The sequence below is a fragment of the Corvus cornix genome, chromosome 4 (genome assembly GCF_000738735.6).
Source record: "Corvus cornix cornix isolate S_Up_H32 chromosome 4, ASM73873v5, whole genome shotgun sequence".
Lineage (NCBI taxonomy): Eukaryota > Metazoa > Chordata > Aves > Passeriformes > Corvidae > Corvus > Corvus cornix.
Window position 1 is genome coordinate 61,503,678 of NC_046334.1, and position 18,014 is coordinate 61,521,691.

Genomic DNA, 18,014 nt, shown 5'->3' on the forward strand with positions numbered 1-18,014 from the left:
TGATTTTTAAAAAAAAAAAATAATTCTTTCCAGCTCATTGTAATTGACAAAAATACCTATTTTCAAATGAAGAGAAACAACAAAAATCTTTAACATATGAGACAGTTTATTCTACATACCAATCCTCCATCTACTAACAGTGACTAACATGTTGAAGTCAAATCCTATCTCATACCTAACAGCCCATGATGCAAGCAGATGGTTTTAATCCCACCAAGGAAATTTTCTTCTTTGTTGAGAACTGCGAGGTGACATGGCCATCCACTTTCATCAAAGTCCTATGTTCCATTAGGAAATCCATGTCTCTGGGGGCACATGCACACAGAGGAAGTTATATGCTGGAGGAAAAACACATGCATAAGTAGAGTTACACCAACTTTCTCCTCCCTTGTCAGTAAGTGTTGAAACTATGACCTGGTTTCCAACACCAGGCACTTTTGCCACTACAGAGAAAGCAGTTTCCCATAAAGGCATTTCCTGCCACAGGACCCCCATCACCTCAAAAAAAAATGAGCTCATCATGATCACCAGCAACCCCTGGCAGTAGTGACTGTCCATTTCTCCTTCCTGGGCCTGTACGGACAGTGATTAATTGTATAAAATAACTACATCATCAGCAACTACGTCATCCAGCAACAGTTACTGATCAACTTGTAATGAACACAAACGTAAACTTAAGTGTTTTCTAGACCCTGTGTCTATTTATGTATTTCTGTTTACTAAAAATAGATCACTTTCAAGTGGAACATTTTGTTGTTTTCCAGCTATCTCAAATCATCCCTATGCAGTTCTTAGTTTCCACTGAAGTTTGCCATTATTTATTTCACTTCAAATACCAGAAGCACAACTACTACATGCAAGAGAACAGAAAGAAGAAAACAAAACTATCCTTGTAACTATTCACACTTCAGGGAAGCCCCAAAATAATAGCTATACACACTGGAAAAAGAAATGTTGTAAGGATGTTGATGGAAGTTTATGACCACAATGGAGTTCTTACACAAAACTTACATCCTAAGCATTCACTTTCTTGTTTCAGCAGGACATAGAGCCTTATGATTCAAGTTTTATCCAAGACTCTGCTTACACACCTGCTCCTTGAAGAATTGCCATGATTCACAATTTCCAGTCCCCTTCCTCATTTCATAGAATACAGACACAGTGAAGTCACTGTGGAAAGACTAGACCAACTCTTCATCAGATGGCAGCCAGAATTTAATTAATTTTCATGTGTTTCTCTATTAAGAAATTGTTGAGCCACTGTGAATGTTTTAATTTTCAGATGGAGTCCAAATTTCAGGTTATAAATTCTTACACAAGAAAACCTGCATTTCCTATACAACTTTATTTTAGACACATGTGCAATAATATGTGTGCAGTTCCTAACTAGCTTTTGAGCACAATGAAACAGAACAATAAAGCTTTGGGAAGGCAGTGGGCTGCAGAGCGAATTCCCCTAACCCCGGCTTTGAGGTAGGCACTGATGGTCCCTGTAGGACTCTGCCGAGCAGAGATAACAAGCACTGTCAAAACAGGTTTCCTAGAGCAGATTGCCTAACAATCTGGGAAGGGCAGGATCCAAAGATTTCCCAAGGAGAACATTTTCACATCCAATCAGTCTTTCAGCACTGCCCAGACTGTCCATAAAAAGGCTCATATAGCAGACTAAGATATGATGGAGGGCTGAGAAAAATCAGTCTGGTAGAAACTAGATGAAGTCTAAATTAATTTTTTTGTAGTTTGAAGAGAAACTCTTATCATGAACCTTCCTCATCTTGTGTCATTTCCCTTTTTTTCTTTTATTTTAAATGACTGGTGTAATACAGTTATGTGGTGATTTTTTTCCAAATAAATTAAGAGGTATGCCCCAGTCAAAGTGATTTTTTTTTTTAAATAATCATGAATACTCAATCCAGCCTACAGATACAATAATTACCCATGGGAATGGGACTTAATATACCAATCTTCAAACATCATGGTCTCTCTCTCCACTGGCAACATCTGAAAGGCTAAGAAACATGGTATAGATATTTCAGCCAACCAACTCCTGGAAATCCTGTAGATACTATTTACAAACATTTGCTGCACCCATTATTGTAATTGAAATATTTATATTTTTCTAAATTAAAAATATAAATTCAAAACAAGGACACTCCCATTCCTTCACTAACCCTCATAATAATTAAACATGTCTAAGATGACCAAATCAGCAGACTTAGCTGGCAAACAAAGAAACCAAAAGTATCCTCTGAGATATTGAAAAGAAATATATTCCATATGCTTTGGGATATCTTATAATGGGACCTTAAGCGACAGATGGAAGTTGAATAACAAGATAGATGGGTACATATAGATAAATATCTGGTTTATTTATCCTTGGTAGGCAAACAAGTAGACCCCATTAGCTGCAGGTTCAGTAACAGGGGTAAACAAAGAGAAAAAATAGAGTCAGGTAAGGAAGCAGACCAGATTATATTTCACATTCAATATTACTCCCTTAAAAATAAAAGTCAACAGAAAGAGATAGTAATATAATCAATTGTACATTACAAGAAAGCAAAAAGATACACTAACCCAAATGGATGCTTTTCCATTTTTTCATTTCTGCACTGTTTCAATAAAATACAGATTCTAATACCAAGAGATATAAAATGTGAATGTAAATACCTCTAGAAATTAAAATTTATGGCTCTCCTAGCAACCGTGTCTCCAACAGTTGCATACATGCAGTATTCTGCATGGTATTTCGTGCGAGCTTTTGTGCTCTCGCAGCAACGAGGTTGAATTATGGTTGCTGTGGGAACTATATCTTTGAATTTCTTGACTTGTGCTCTCATCTGAACTCAAATGTTACATTTACATAGGCAAGCATTTGCTAGTTTTCTCCATGTAAAGGAATCTATGCGAATGGTTACATACTTAAGTACTCTTACCAAAGAAACAACACAACTCCATGTCTGGAGAAGTACAGAGCTCCAATCACTGTCACACTGCATACACAAGAAGTAAAACAGAGACACATAAAACCTGTGAGTCAAATGTGGCAGGGTATGCATAGAAACAGTAATATGTGATGATGTCACTGAAGTTTCGGGTTTGCAATCCTCCTTTATTTGTTCTGCTTTTTAACTACAGGGTTTGAATACGTGCTTTCTTTCAACCATTTGAGGAGACAATACATATGCATATATATATATATGTACAGAGAGAGAGAGAGAGAGAGAGAGAGAGAGAGAGATACACACACATTTGTCAGATGCTTTGGAGCTTCTTTTTAAGTGAGTGATCTTTGCAAGTGTGAGGGGGTCAGTATTGCCCAGCCCCAGTCAGCACAGACATTGCTCTGGGAACTTTCTGAACCTGCAGCAAAAGAAAGCAATGACTACAGAGGTCTGACATTTGACGTGTAATACAGGTCATAAGCTGCTCTAGAGACTCACCTCAGCATAGGGGAGAGAGAGAGAGACAGAGATCCTCTTACTGCTACTAGAGATGGTCTCTAGCAGAGGTGATTCATCTCGTAGTAGAATCAAGAAGCTTGAACTTTGAGGTCTGTCTTCTTGACATAAAATACTCTATTTACTGTTTCCCCATGGGTGCATTTTATGATTTGGCATCATCAAGAAAAGGGGAGTCAAGTCCTTTAACAAACCTCTGTGCATTTTTTCAATTATCATTGAACAATTATGCCTCTAAAATAATCAGACTAGAAATCAGAAATACGAAGTTAATACCGCAATATTCTTAAACTGAAAGAAATTTCAATGCACAGTTGCTACTTCCAGAAGCCAAGATAGGTATCATGTTTTAAGGAAGATTTTTGATCAATGTGGAGGAGCATGAGGAGAGGGAGAAATCAAAAAGCAACATAAAGTCACAGATCCTGAGGCATGGTGGCACGCTTCTGAAGAAAGACCAGTGCACAGCTACACCGTCAATGCCCTCAGCAGACTCTCGTCGTCTCTTTAGCTTTCACTTAGGAAAGGTGGACATTCCACTAGGGCAAGTGTTCTTGGGGAAAAAAACTCAACCCAGCAAAAGCAAATAAAGTGAAATATGACTGTGATGCCCTGGTTTAGAATAGAGGAAACAGCACACCCTGAATGTAACAGCCTGCCAAGAGTAAGGAAAAAAAATTGTGGGGTTTTTTCCCTTGAGATTTTTCATGTAGGGTTTTAAGATGTAGTGCATGAAAAGTAAGACTTATTCTTACTTTATTATATCTAGTTTGCATATCATTACAAAGGACTCCAAGTTAGTGCTTCTTGCAAATAAATGAAATCTGAAGCATGGGGTATTTCCACAATAAACAATTTCAAAGCAGAGTTTACAATGTTAACACAAGAACTTATCAGAGAAGCTTCAAAAATAAGAGTTATCTGACAAACAAAAACATATATTGAAGAAAACTAGTCTGTATTAAAAATTTCAAAGATCATGAAGTAAGATTCAACAAGAAACCATCAAGTCTTGCAAGGATAACACCTCTACTTTCCATCTTCAAGTCTAGTCATAACACAGAAGTTTATTTTGGGTATAAAGAGAAGGAATATTAATATAATTTGTATCTCCCAAAGAAATTGTGAGTTATTTTCATTTCAGGATCTCAAGACTACTAAATATGGTAATTAGTTATAGTAGTTGTGTGAAGTGGAAAGGCACATTACTAACAATGCGACCATGCTGAATAGTTTTACAACTCACTTTTGAATGACACATGCCCTCTTTATGAATAGAATGTCAAATCAACAGCCCCTGTTAGTGTCTAGACATAATTGTCTCTGAATTGAATACATCAGCGTTAACTGCAATACCAAGATGGTTCCAACTAAAATAATGAAACTGTCTCTTGCACCATACTTCTGCATATTTTTCTAAAAATTACCTAATACAATCGGTGGAGAAAGATTTATGAGGTTAACATTTTGCATATTCCTGCAATCAGCCCAACCGTCAACTCCATTCACTGTGACATGAGCCGCTATAAAATGTGCTTGCAAATAAACAGAAGCAGAACATCTGGGGAATGTATGCATTCTGAAAAGAAACTGTATTTGATGGAAGACTTAAAAACATACAAATAGGCCATCAGTTTTTTGAACATACAAATATTTTAAATATTATACATTTCAATTGTAATAGCCATGTGCAAAATATTATGTATATAAAAAACCAGTATTTGTTTATGTACTTATTCTGAAGCCTCCTGAAGGAAAAGTCAAACACATCTACATTGATTGCATATAACTTTCTGTTGGTTTTTATATGAACCTTGCACAGACATAAGAAAAAAGTGTATGCATGTACATTTGTGAACATGTAAAAAATAAAGAAATTTCAAAAGTATTTTACAAAATAACTAAAAATAAGCCACAGAGTTCTACATGTTGGCATACTCAGATATTAGAATGTTGTGCACAGCTTCATAATGTCATGTCTAAATTGTCTAACAGAGCAGCTTGCATACAGTCTGAAGGCCACATGATGATACCCCATAGAAGTATGAATGGAATCCAGGGGTACCTTCTATGGAAGTAGTCATATTTACAGATTTACTAATTGGAAATAGGAACTAAGTCAACAGCAGGATACTACCACATGCAGAAGTATTCATGTCGATAACAAATGAAATGCTTCATTCTCACCCTTCCCTGTCACGGCAAGGACTTTTACTATTCTATATTTATCTCCAGAAAGAGAAACATAGGATCATCTAGGTTGGAAGACACCCGTAAGATCATCCAGTCCCACTATTAACACAGCACTGCCAAGCTCACTAAACCACATCCCAAAGTGGCACATCTACGTATCTTTCAAACATCTTCAGGGATGGTGACTCCACCACAGAATCACAGAATCACCAGGTTGGAAGAGACCCTCAAGATCACCAAGTCCAACCCATGCCCTAACACCACCTCAACTAAACCGTGGCACTGAGTGCCACATCCAGTCTTTTTTTAAACACATACAGGGATGGTGACTCTACCACCTCCCCAGGCACGCAATTCCAGAACTTTATCACTCTCTCAGTAAAGAACTTTTTCCTAACATCCAACCTAAATTTCCCTTGGCACAGCTTGATAACTACCACTTCCCTGGACAGGCTGTCCCAATGCCTGAACACCCCTTCAGTGAAGAATTTTTTTCCTAATATCCAACCAAAACCTCCTCTGGTTCAACTTGAGGCCATTTTGCTTGTCCTATTACTTGTTACTTGGGAGAAGAGACCAACCCCCACCTCTTCACAACCTCCTTTCAGGTAGTTGTAGAAAACAATAAAGTCCATCCTGAGCCTCCTTTTCTCCAGGCTAAATAATTCTGGTTCCCTCAGCCACCCTCCAAGACTTGTGCTCCAGACCCTTCACCAGCTTCATTGCCCTTCTCTGGATATGTTCCAGCACCTCAAAATTTGCACAAAATATATAAGGTGCTCACCCCCAAATATATAATCAACACAGTGCTGTATTCATTCTTCTTCATGAGAAAAAAATATAAGCTTCTTAATACTGAGTACCCTCAAGCTTTTAACGACAAAAAAACCCAAGGAATATATTATGCAATACTCAGTACTCCAGTTACCTCATGGAACAAAGTCACATCACTGCCATCAGCTGTTAACACAAAATGACTAACAATGAATCTGAAGGTTCAATAGCTTTGATAAGAGCTATCATTACAGCAAGTGGCAATCTAGGGTTCCACCAACTGGTATCAGAACCTTGAAATCTTGCACTTGAAAATATGCTCAGGATGCTTGGGAAGTCTGGTCTCCTTCCTGACACGAGTACAAGTTTTAATAAGTACATGTTTTAATGCCTTCTCCCAGTACCTCATGGCTCTTTAGTTTTGTAGCTCACAAATTATAGATTGACTCACTATAAATTGCTCTGCACTGCTAAAGAAAAAAAAAGAGAGAGAAAGAACATTAAAAAGCACATTGTAATGCGCACATTGGTTTTGCTATTTTACATATATATTGCTTTATTCAAAATACCAGCTGTATGTTCTTACTGTGACAGAAGAATCACTCCTTACACATAAAAAAATACTACAGTGAAGCCACTTCTGACTCACATGGAGTTGCACTGAGGAAGGCCAGTCACCACAGAGTTCTTCCTGCAGGCTACAGAAAACATCTATAAAAAATCCATGGTGGGATAGTCAGAAACACCTATGTTTAAAAAAGCTCTGCAGACTAAGTAAAAGGGACTGCATTCATCATGTCAACTAAAGGTTTTAGCATGCTATTTAAGCAGAATATTTAAAAACATACATGGACCTGATACTGAAAACTGAAGGAATTTAAAGAACTAAGTCTCTCATGCTGTCCTTAGAAATCAGCAAACTATGAATTGAGTGACCAAAAAATCACATGAAACCACTGGAGTCAGTCACAAAATTTAAAAAAAAAAACCAAAAAAAATTTCCATGGTGGGGGGTTAAAAGAGACCTCACTAAGTTCCAAACTGCTAGAAATTTATGTGGCAGCTCCCTCTTCTGGATCACCAAACCCTGACAATTCAGCTGAGATGGCAAGATGTAGAATCTGACTAGTAAGTAACACCTTTTCACTGCTGGTGGGTTTTGTCATGTGCCATTAGGCAATCACACAGGAACTTGTGAGCTATTGCCTATTATTTTGAATAAGGGGTTTGTATCCAAGTAGCATACATGAGGGAAAGGCAGTTGAAAATACCTGAATAGTTTGCGATACTTTTGGAATTTTTTCATCAGACAGTACAAACATGCAAGAAAAAAAACTATATTGACTTCTGCTTTAAATCTCTCACCATTTTACTAAAAAAATGCATTTTACAGAAAAGAACTGATCAATAAGAATATTAAAACTCAAACTCTGTGGCCTGCAGTATGACTTCTGAATCCATATTTGCAGAAGTTAAGCTTCTGGGTTGCAATTCTTGAAACAGAAGAATCTTACCTTCTTGAAATTTCTTTCAGCTTTGACAGGTTCATACCTAAAAAAACCCTTGCACAGTAGAAAAAACTTCTCTGTGCATCAGCTCTTCAGACACCCTGCAAGACAGCTTGGGCAATTTCTGCACACATTTATAAACTGGAATTGGAAAGGTCAGAAAATTGGTACTCTCTATCCCTATATAAAATTCATCTCCATAAAGGAACCCTGGCTTTCTGACTTGACCTCTAATGGAATAGGAGGCCTTGTGAAGACCTGGTGATTTTTCTGTATCTCAGCTGGAACCACAGGCAATTCTGTACTCTCTAAATTGTCTGTCCATCACTATTCAAGCTGAATGACAATGTTTGACTTAAATATAAAAATTACTCTAAATGGCAAATTTACAGCCCAAATGAAATCACTGTTTACTTCACAAGTGCTATTATTGATAACAAAATCATTATCTAAATTAAATTATTGAATATTTAATGAGGAAGACAGTGCTTAGAAGATGTCCCTGTTAAATCTGGACCAGGTAACTTGAAAGCCTGCTTTTGACTTGCTAAAAATTGCATAATCAGGCCTACAACAATGTGATTTCATCTTTCACGAGATATTTATACTGAGTGCATCATAAAGTATATGGCAAACTGAAACACCAAGGAAATTTTGATCATTCAAGCATGGATAAAACTAAAATTGCCAGGAGTTATTTGGATGGAACTGAAAGGATCATATAAAATGGAAAGCCTTGTGGACATGGAAAGAGTGAGAGAGAGGGAAAAGACCTAAGATTTGCTGAGCAGGCACCTCCTGCAAATGGCAGACTTCCAATGACACAGAGAAGAGACATCTTTGTCAAACTGTAGAACAGTCAGTGGACTGAGACCACCCACAATTCCCTCTGCAAGGAAAAGGTACAGAGGACGAAGGAAAAGTAAAACCAACGGAGACTAGAAAATCCACCTGAGTATGTAAAGTGTCAGGCTGGAAAGCAGTGCCCTGCTAAACCTGCTGTTTACAAGCAGAGAAGGCTTGGTGGGAGATGTGGTGATCAGAGGCCATCTTGGGTACAGTGACCATGAAATGATAAAAAGTTTTGATTCTTGGTGAAGTAAGGAAGGGGATTAACAAAACCTCTACCTCGGACATCCCAAGGGTAGGCTTGCTTTGGGGCTGTTCAGGACACTGGTTCAGACTCCCTTGGGAAACAGTCCTTAATAGCAAAGGGGTCCAGAAAGGCGGGACATACTTTAAGAAGGAAATCTTAAAGGCCCAGGAGCAGACTGTCTCCACATACCAAAAGATGAGTCAGTGGGGAAGACCACCACCTTGGCTGAACTTTCAGCCTGAGCTTTTGCTGGAACTCAGGGGGTGAGGGGAAGAAAAAAAAAATATAGAGTGTATGACCTTTGGAAGAAGGGGCAGGCCAGTCCAGAAGAGTAAAAGGGTATCATTAAGTCACATAGTAAGAAAATCAGAAAGGCAAAAGCCTATGGGCCCGGATGGGATCCACCTGAGGGTACTGAGGGAGCTGGCAGAAGAGTTAGCCAAGACACTCTCCATCACTTACCAGCAGTCCTGGCTAACCAGGGAGGTCCCACATGACTGGAGGTTGGCCAGTGTGATGCCCCATCTACATGAAGAGCTGGGGAGAGGATCCAGGAAACTACAGGTCTGACCTTGGTGCTGGGGAAAGTTACGAACAGATCATCTTGAGTGCCACTACACAGCACGTATAGAGCAACCTGGGGATCAGTCCCAGGCAGCATGGATTCATGAAAGGCACATCCTGCTTGACCAACCTGATCTTTTCTGACCAGGTGACCCACTTACTGATGAGGATGAGGAAAAGGATGTGGATGTGTCTACCTGGACTTTAGTAAATGTTTCCCACAGCATTCTCCTGGAGGTACTGGATGCTCATGGATTGGGCAGGTATACTCTTCACTGGGTAAAAAACTGCCTAGGTGTCCAGGCCAGAGAGTGGTGGTGAACAGAGCTACATCCAGCTGGGGCCAGTCATCAGTGGTGTCCTCAGGGCTCATTACTGGGGCCAGGTCCATTTAACATCTTCAATGTTGACCTGGACAAGACGATCAAGTGCACCCTCAGTCAGTTCACAGACAGCGCTAAGTTGGGTGGGAATTTTGATCTGCTGGAGGGCAGAAAGGCTCTGCAGAGGGATCTGGACAGGGTGGATCGATGGACCAAGGCCACTTGAGACAGGCTCAACAAGGCCAAGTGTTGGGTCCTTAGGTCACAACAACCCCAGGCAGTGCTACAGGCTGGGAACAGAGTGCCTGGAAAGCAGCCTGGTGGAAAAGAATCTGGGGCTGTTGGTTGACAGTGACTGAACATGAGCCATCAGTGTACCCACGTGCCCTGAAGGCCAAGACATCTTGGTCTGCAGCAAAAATAGTGTGGCCAGTAGGACCAGGGCAGTGATTGACCCCCCTGTACTCAGACTGTACCCTTGTACTGTGAGGTCACACCTCGAGTTCTGCCTCCTGTTCTGGGCCCCTCACTGCAAGAAAGACACTGAGGCGCTGGAGCGAGTCCAGAGGAGAGCAACAGAGCTGGTGAAGGGTCTGGAGCAGAAGCCTTATAAGGAGTGGCTGTGTGAGCTCCAGGTGTTTAGTGTGGAGAAAAGGAAGCTCAGGAGGGACCTTATCGCTCTCTAAAACTACCTGAAAGGAGGCTGTAGCCAGGTGGGGTCAGTCCCTTCCCCTACGTAACAAGTGACAGGACAAGAGGAAATGGCCTCAGGATGCACCAGGGGAGGTCCAGACTGGACATCAAGAAAAATTTCTTCACTGAAAGAATGGTTAAGCACTGGAATGGGCTGCCCAGAGAGGTGGTGGCCTCACTGTCATTGGAAGTATTCGAGAAAGGACTGGATGTGGAATTTAGTGTTATGGTTTAGCAAACATGGTTATGTTAGGTCAAAGGTTGGACTCAATGATCTTGGAGGTCGTTTTTAACCTAAATGAGTCTGTGACTCTATGACTAAAAAGTAAAAAGGAAACTGGCTGAAGACCACATTCTGGAAACTGAGATGATGAAGGCTGCAACTTATAGCATCTAAGATCAGGAGAATTACAGAACTACAGAATGTTAGAGGAGTGTGTGAAGTCCTTGAAATAGGAAAATCGGAAAACCTAGTAAAAAAAAAAAGCTTTGCCTGTTTTTCGAGCTTAATCCAAAGAGCAACACCACTTTTCAGGTTACTGAAAAGGAGCTAATGTCTTTGGTCAGACATTTGCAAAATAAATAATTAACAAGTATTTGCTTTATAGTCAAATGACACTTAATGACTCTTAGGAGAAAACACACTCTAGCACTTTCATTAAGTTCCAATGGAAAGACTATGTAGGCAAGGATTTTATGAATCCTTCTAATTAAATCATCTTAATGTACTTCAAAAAATTAATTTATTCCATAAATTCAAACCAGCTCTTAATCAAAACACCAAATTAGGAAACAACAAATAAGAAATGTAAATAAGTCACCCACCTTTTCATAACAAGTACATGTACTTTCCAGTATTTTATTGTCAGTCTTTTTTATAATAATCTACAGAAATATTTGAATGAATGATTCTTACAAAACCCATGCCACGTATAAACAAAGACTCCATAAACCACAATAAAAATATCACAAATGGACTACTGTAGAAAAGTATCACTAGAAGTAAAGCTATCATAAATACAATTTCAATATACCCTAGCCCTTCCTCTTTGCCTATCATGCTGAAGTTTTCATATTGAAACTTAATGTCAGATTGTGCAGCAACAACTAGAAGTATAATCAAATACCCATATTTTCTTGTAATGAGTCATTTACTGGGTCTGGTCTTACACAGCCACATTCAGCGTTACAATGGGAGTAAATTATGATGACCACACTTCAAACAGAAGCCCTTTCCATGTGCTGCAGCAGCTCTCTGACATCAGTGATAGTTAACCAACCAAATACCAATAAAAGTCAGCGCAAAATAAAGGAGAGATGAAATACAGGGATTTATATTGAATGTATAAACAGGGACGTATGAGGTAGGACTGGAATAATGGTATTATCCACATACACAGCATCAGAGGGTGCATCAGGGTGCACACAAGCCCTGTAACACACCTTACAGCACTGTATGCAAGCTGGCAGTATCCTAAGCTGTTTAAGACTGGATGTGGCACTTAGTGCCATGGTCTAGTTGACATGAGGGTGATTAGTCATAGGTTGGACTCAATCTCAAAGGTCTTTTCCAAATTAATTGATACTGTGATTCTGTAAATGTACATCGGAGTGAGGCAAGGGGAGTATCAATCCCTCCCAAGCATTTTGATTTCCCTTGAATAAAAACAGAATGGTGGTCTGCAGAAAAGGCACGGATCAGCTCACTACATTTCACAGTCACTGGTCACACTATTCACAAGAGGGAAGTCCTGCTTATCAAACCTGATTTCCTTCTATGATAAAGTAACCCACCTAGATGATCAAGGGAAGACAGTTGATGTCTTCTTTTTGGATTTCAGTAAAGTTTTCAATACTGTCTGTCATAGGATCCTTCTGGACAAAATATCCAGCACACAGGTGGATAAACACATCATATGATGGGTGAGCAACTGGCTCATGGGTGGGGCGTGAGGGGGGATATCAGACTGGGGACCTGTCACTAGTGGGGTTCCACAGGGCTCCATCCTCGTCCTTGTGACCTTTAACATCTTCATAAATTATGTGGATGCAGGACTGGAAGAGCTACTGAGCAAGTCTGCAGAGGATACAAAACTGAGAGGGGCTGTTGACTCACTCAAAGGCAGAGAGGCCCTGCAGAGACATCTCAAGAAATGAGAGGGCTGGGCAATCACCAATCATATGAAGGGAACATGGGTAAGTGGCAGATTCTGCACCTGGGATGGGGCAACCTTGGATGTACAGACAGCCTGGGGAATGAGATGCTGGAAAGCAGCACCATGGAAGGGCACCTGGGGGGCTGGTTAATGGCAAGTTGAACGTGAGTCAGCAGTGCCCTGGCAGCCAGGAGGGCCAGCCCTGTCCTGGGGACATCAGGCACAGCATCATGAGCTGGGCAAAGCACCAGCCTGCTCTGCTCTGCTCTGCACTGGAGTGGCCTCACCTCAAATATTGTGTGCAGTTTGGGGCACTGCAATATAGGAAAGATATAAAGCTATTAGAAAGCATCAAAAGGAGGGCAGTGAAGGGCCTTGAGGGGAAGCTATGTGAGGAGTGGCTGAGGTCACTTGGTTTGTTCAGCCTTGAGGAGACTGAGGGGAGACCTCACTGCAGTTCCAGCTTGCTCAAGCTTCTCTGCGGTAACACTGACAGAACCCCAGGGAATGACCTGAAGTTGTGGCAGGGAGGTTTAGGCTCGATATTAGACAAAGGTTCATGAAGATCCAGAGGGTGCTCAGGCACTGGAACAGGCTCCACATGGAAGTGGTCACAGCTCCAAGCCTGACAGAGTTCAAGAGTCTGGACAACATTCTCAGGCACATGGTGTGACTCTTGGGGATGTTGCTGTGCAAGGCCAGGAGCTGAACTCAGTGATCCTTGTGGGTCCGTTCCAATTTGGCATATTCTGTGATTCTGTGATCTCCGAAGTGGACAACCGAAGCCCCATTCTGTAAAGCACACCATTCAACTCAGATGGAAATAAAACATCCATTCACAGTGATGATCCTTTGAAAGAAATCTTGGCAAACAGTGAAGTGTTAAGAAAAGGACTGCTACCATGCCTTTTTGTAAAAGACTAAGGAAAAATTTGGTTCTGCCACAAAAGGACTGGAATGTGAAAGCATCTACAGATGGAAACTTCCTATTTAGTTAAACCTTACTAATGAAGACATGACTCACAAGAACATTACTTCAGTTGTAAGCTCGTGCAACCACACTGCTTTCTATGGAATTGATGAAATAATGGAAAAGACAGTAGTGAACCAAATCCAGACTTACTGTCTTTGATTGAAAACTGTAGTAAACAAAAAGCTATTGGAGGTAAACCTGACAGTGATTAAACTCATATTAATCAGTTCACAAGTCTTCTAGTTCCTTAAAATCGTACACTGTTCAATTGTACTTTCACAACAAAACAGTAGATTACCCATCTTCTCAGTAAATCTCACTTCAAATTACTCATAAATAAAAGAGAATGTTACAGCAGCATAAGGTAAGTAACAGGAAAGTTCACATTGCAATTCACAAGGCTAACAGATGCTAACAGAGCTTTCAACCACTCTAGAGCATAAAGTCACAAAATAGATGAAAAGAAAATTTACACTGTAAGCCAATCTCAAGTCTTTGATGAGGTAACTTTAAGAGTGAAACTAAAAATATGATTTTTGACTGAATCTTTTCATTAAACATATAATCATTCATATCTAGAATAACATAATGCCAGCTTAGAATTCACAGCATAAATATTTCAAACATGTTTTAACTTATACAGTTTGCAAGAAGTTAATGTGGTTTGGAACTTAAAGCAAAGGCTCTAGATTAAGCAATCCTGGTAACAGTTCACTAGACCATTGGACAAACAGCAAATTATTTGACTTTTCAGAAGTCCCAAGTTGCTATCTGCATAATAGCTGACATTCAGCTTCTAAAAAAAATCACATCCTTAACTTCTATATTTCATTCTTGAAGCCTGTAAATGGATACACTAATACTGTTCTTCATACAGCTTTTGTGAGGCTGCACTTACTGTGAGCAAAGTGCTTTGAGATCTTTAGCATGAATAAAACATATTTTGCACTTAGACGTTAATTATAGAAGTAGCAATATTTGAAATAGGATTTTGTTTCAAGGCAGCAAGACTAAATCAAACATGATTATCTTGGCTTTGATTGTGATATTTTACTTACTATGCTCTATTTTTCCTTGCATTTGAAATATGCAATTTTGCTTTTCTGTTATGTAAATGAATGTTTCTCATTTAACACATCTATTTTTGGAAAAAGAATAATTTTTTTCCTAGGCTAAGACAGAAATGTTGCAGAACACAGTTCTGAAGTCTAACTGACAGAGTACCACAAGGTCAATGCAGGCATTCAATAGTAAAAGCAACAAGAGATGCCCAGAAGACTAACTGAACTTACAACGTTATTATGCAAATGTTTATATACACAGATATCTATCTAGATACATAAATCACACTATAATATTTAATATAGATAAACTAGTCCTTTTGTCCATCAATTAGGTGATCCTAACCAATGCAGCTGCAATTACAAGTCATGGCCTTTCTGAAAAGTAAAAAGAACTGGGATAAAGAGAGAAAAGAAAGTCTGCAATGGAAGTCGTAGGAACAACCCATTTTAAACTAAGGATTCTATCTGGCTCTGTGTAATTTATTTTAGAGGCAAACTTCAGCAAAGGAAAAGATTTGGACTTTATCCAGAAACACTGTCATGAAAAAGAGGTCAAGTCACCTGCCACCACGGACTTTTCTTTGAATTGTTTTTTGTGCAAAATGTGCTGATTATATTGCTGTATGTGTTCCTACACTTCAGTGGCATTTAATACATGTCATGTTTGTATACAATCCTATTAAACATAAACAGGGTTTACTACCTGCAGACGACTTTGATTCTACAATTTGTGTGATCAAATTACATTGCTTCAGCTTGTTTTCTGGTCTCTGAATTTCACATATTCCCATGCTGAGTAAAGAGGAAACATGTAAGATTCCTATTTCAGTTGTGGAATAAAACTGGGAATCCAAAAATTGGCATCATTAAAGAGAACTGAAATCAGAGTTAGTAAAGTAATTTTAAAAAAACATGCCCTGTGAGAAGAGATGACCCAATAAATCAAAGGAATAAAACACCTGTTGAGAAAAAACATTATCATCTCAAAGCACTGCTGAAACACTGATATTTACCCAGGCAAATGAGGTTAAGAAGCATATTCTACTCATTCAAATCTTTAAATGAAAGTAAATGCCAACCTAAAGCTCATTTTCAGCATTCTGTGATGCCTAAGAATTGCTGTCACTCACTCATTACACTCCCTCACACGGATGTAATTTCCACCCCCATCTATCGTCATCACATCTGGTTCAGTATGCAGTTTCACCAAAAAAATCATGTAGGCAAAAAATCACAACATCTTTTGATAAATGCTTTAGTATGCAATTGTGTGTAATTACACACACTATTAAGTACACCTTGAAATATAAACCACCACGGAATAATTGGAAGGAAATATTTAACCCAAAACCTTGATCAAGCTATAGCTTATTATTAGCACACTGGGGTTTAAATAATTTCTCCAAACAGCAAAAAACAAGATGTAACACAAAACTTCACATCCCAAAGGATCACGGATAACAGCTGAAGATACTCCAAACAGGTAATCTGCCTGCCCCAAGGCAAGATCTGTAGCTTTATCACTTCAACGTATGTTTATGAAACAAACATACCTCAAGTGAATGGGGTTTCATTGTCTACCTAATTCATATATTCCAGTGCTCCCCTGTTGAAAAGCTTTCCTTAATGTTGAATCTGAAGCCAATCTATTATGGTGGGCCACCTGCCTCAGTACTGGAAAGTTTTTCAGTCTAACTCAACTTCTGATGCATTTTAAACCTTTACAAAGAGTAAATACACTCTTCTTAGAAATATATAACCCCGTCAGACCAAAAACATTGAGATGAGATCTTAGTTCCACTTAACTAATTGAAAACAGATACTGGAAGATGCTTATGGGCACTGCATGCTACACATCTGGCATCCTGGAAAATACAGGTTTGCACCTAAGTTTAAATACTCTGCGTGTTCAAAACCATACACAGTTCGAATACAGAGGGGAGACTTTCCTGCCCTGGCACCCAAAGACTGTTCTGCTGATCACAGAATATTAATAAATAAAACTTTCCAGATGACTTCTTTCGTCAAAGTTAAGGAGTGAAAAAAGGCCAGAAAACTTTCCAGCCCACCTTGCACCGGCACTCACTGACGCCAAGGCCAAAAGGACTCATGCCACCTAGGCTGCTACAGGTAAACCAAACTTTTTCCCCCAAAACAACCAAAACGAAACCAGCCAAGACACTTTCACAACACCTGGAACATGCAAACCACTGGCGGGTAGCCCTTTGCCAGGACTCCCCTCCTGCCCTGGACACACGCACCGCCTCCGCCGCCCCACAGCGCTGGGGCGGCTGGCCCGGTCTCTCTGCCACCAGCGAGCCCCGTCTCTCCAGGCGCTGCCGGCCGGGACACGAGCGAGGCGACGCGCCCCTTCAGCATCCCTGTACTCACCTTCAGAGACCTCGAACTCGGCTGCTCCATTGAGCTGGTAGAGGCACCAGTCAGCCGCGCTCTCGCCTGGGGGGCCGCCGGCTGGGCAGGAGGAAAGGCACAGTCAGTCGGGCACAGGGCCAGCGGGGGCACAGGGCTGAGGAAGGGACAAGGGAAAGTGGCAGCGGGGGGAAGAAGCAGAGTGGGGAGGAGAGATCGAGGGAGCTGAGAAGGGAACGGAAGGATGAGAAGGGACAGCGAGCGCCGGGGGAAGGAGCGCGTTTCCAGATACCCTGTTTGTGGGACATGGGTGTTGCCCTCCGGAAGGCGCCCACTGCTCTGAACTGTTATTTGCTTTGCTCCCAGCGCCCGTGGCTCGCGGTGCCTCCTCCTTCTCCCAGCGGAGCGGGCGCAGGCAGCCGGCGCTGCCTCGGGGCGCTCGGGAGCCGGGGGAGGGAGGACGGGAAGGAGGGAAGGCTCCGCCCGGAGCTCCCGGCGGAGGCGGCGCAGCCTCGCCAGAACCCACCGCACCGGGCCCAGCCGCGGCCCCAACAGGTGCGAGGGAGCCCTGGCACCGCGGCGGGACTGGGGCTGGGCGGCCCGCGCAGTCTGAGGCGAGCCCGGACGCGGCGGCTTTGGCGAGATGCGAGATCCCAGCCTCGCCTTGTCCCGGCCAGGAGAGCCCCACCTGCTGCCCGTCCCGCTTCCGTGTGAGTTCCCCGCAGGTGCCGCCCGTGGCCTGGCGAGCATGGGCGCGCATCCCGGCTGCCCCCGAAGCCTGGATGCACATCCCTGGGAGACACCGCACACCACGCACCCAGTGCCAGCGGCACCCATGTCAG

General features: G+C 41.2%; 1 protein-coding gene across 1 annotated transcript in view; it reads right to left on the reverse strand.

The window, feature by feature from the left end:
• Positions 1-17,567, reverse strand: part of PPP2R2C (protein phosphatase 2 regulatory subunit Bgamma) — a 202,551-nt gene extending 184,984 nt beyond the window's left edge. Inside the window, exons 1-2 of the mRNA XM_039550576.1 lie at positions 17,465-17,567; positions 17,194-17,274 (exon numbers count right to left, since the gene is read on the reverse strand). Of these exons, the coding sequence (XP_039406510.1) occupies positions 17,194-17,274; positions 17,465-17,480 (97 nt within the window). The 5' untranslated portion in view covers positions 17,481-17,567. The remainder of the gene's footprint in view (positions 1-17,193; positions 17,275-17,464) is intronic.
• Between the last annotated feature and the right edge of the window lie 447 nt (positions 17,568-18,014).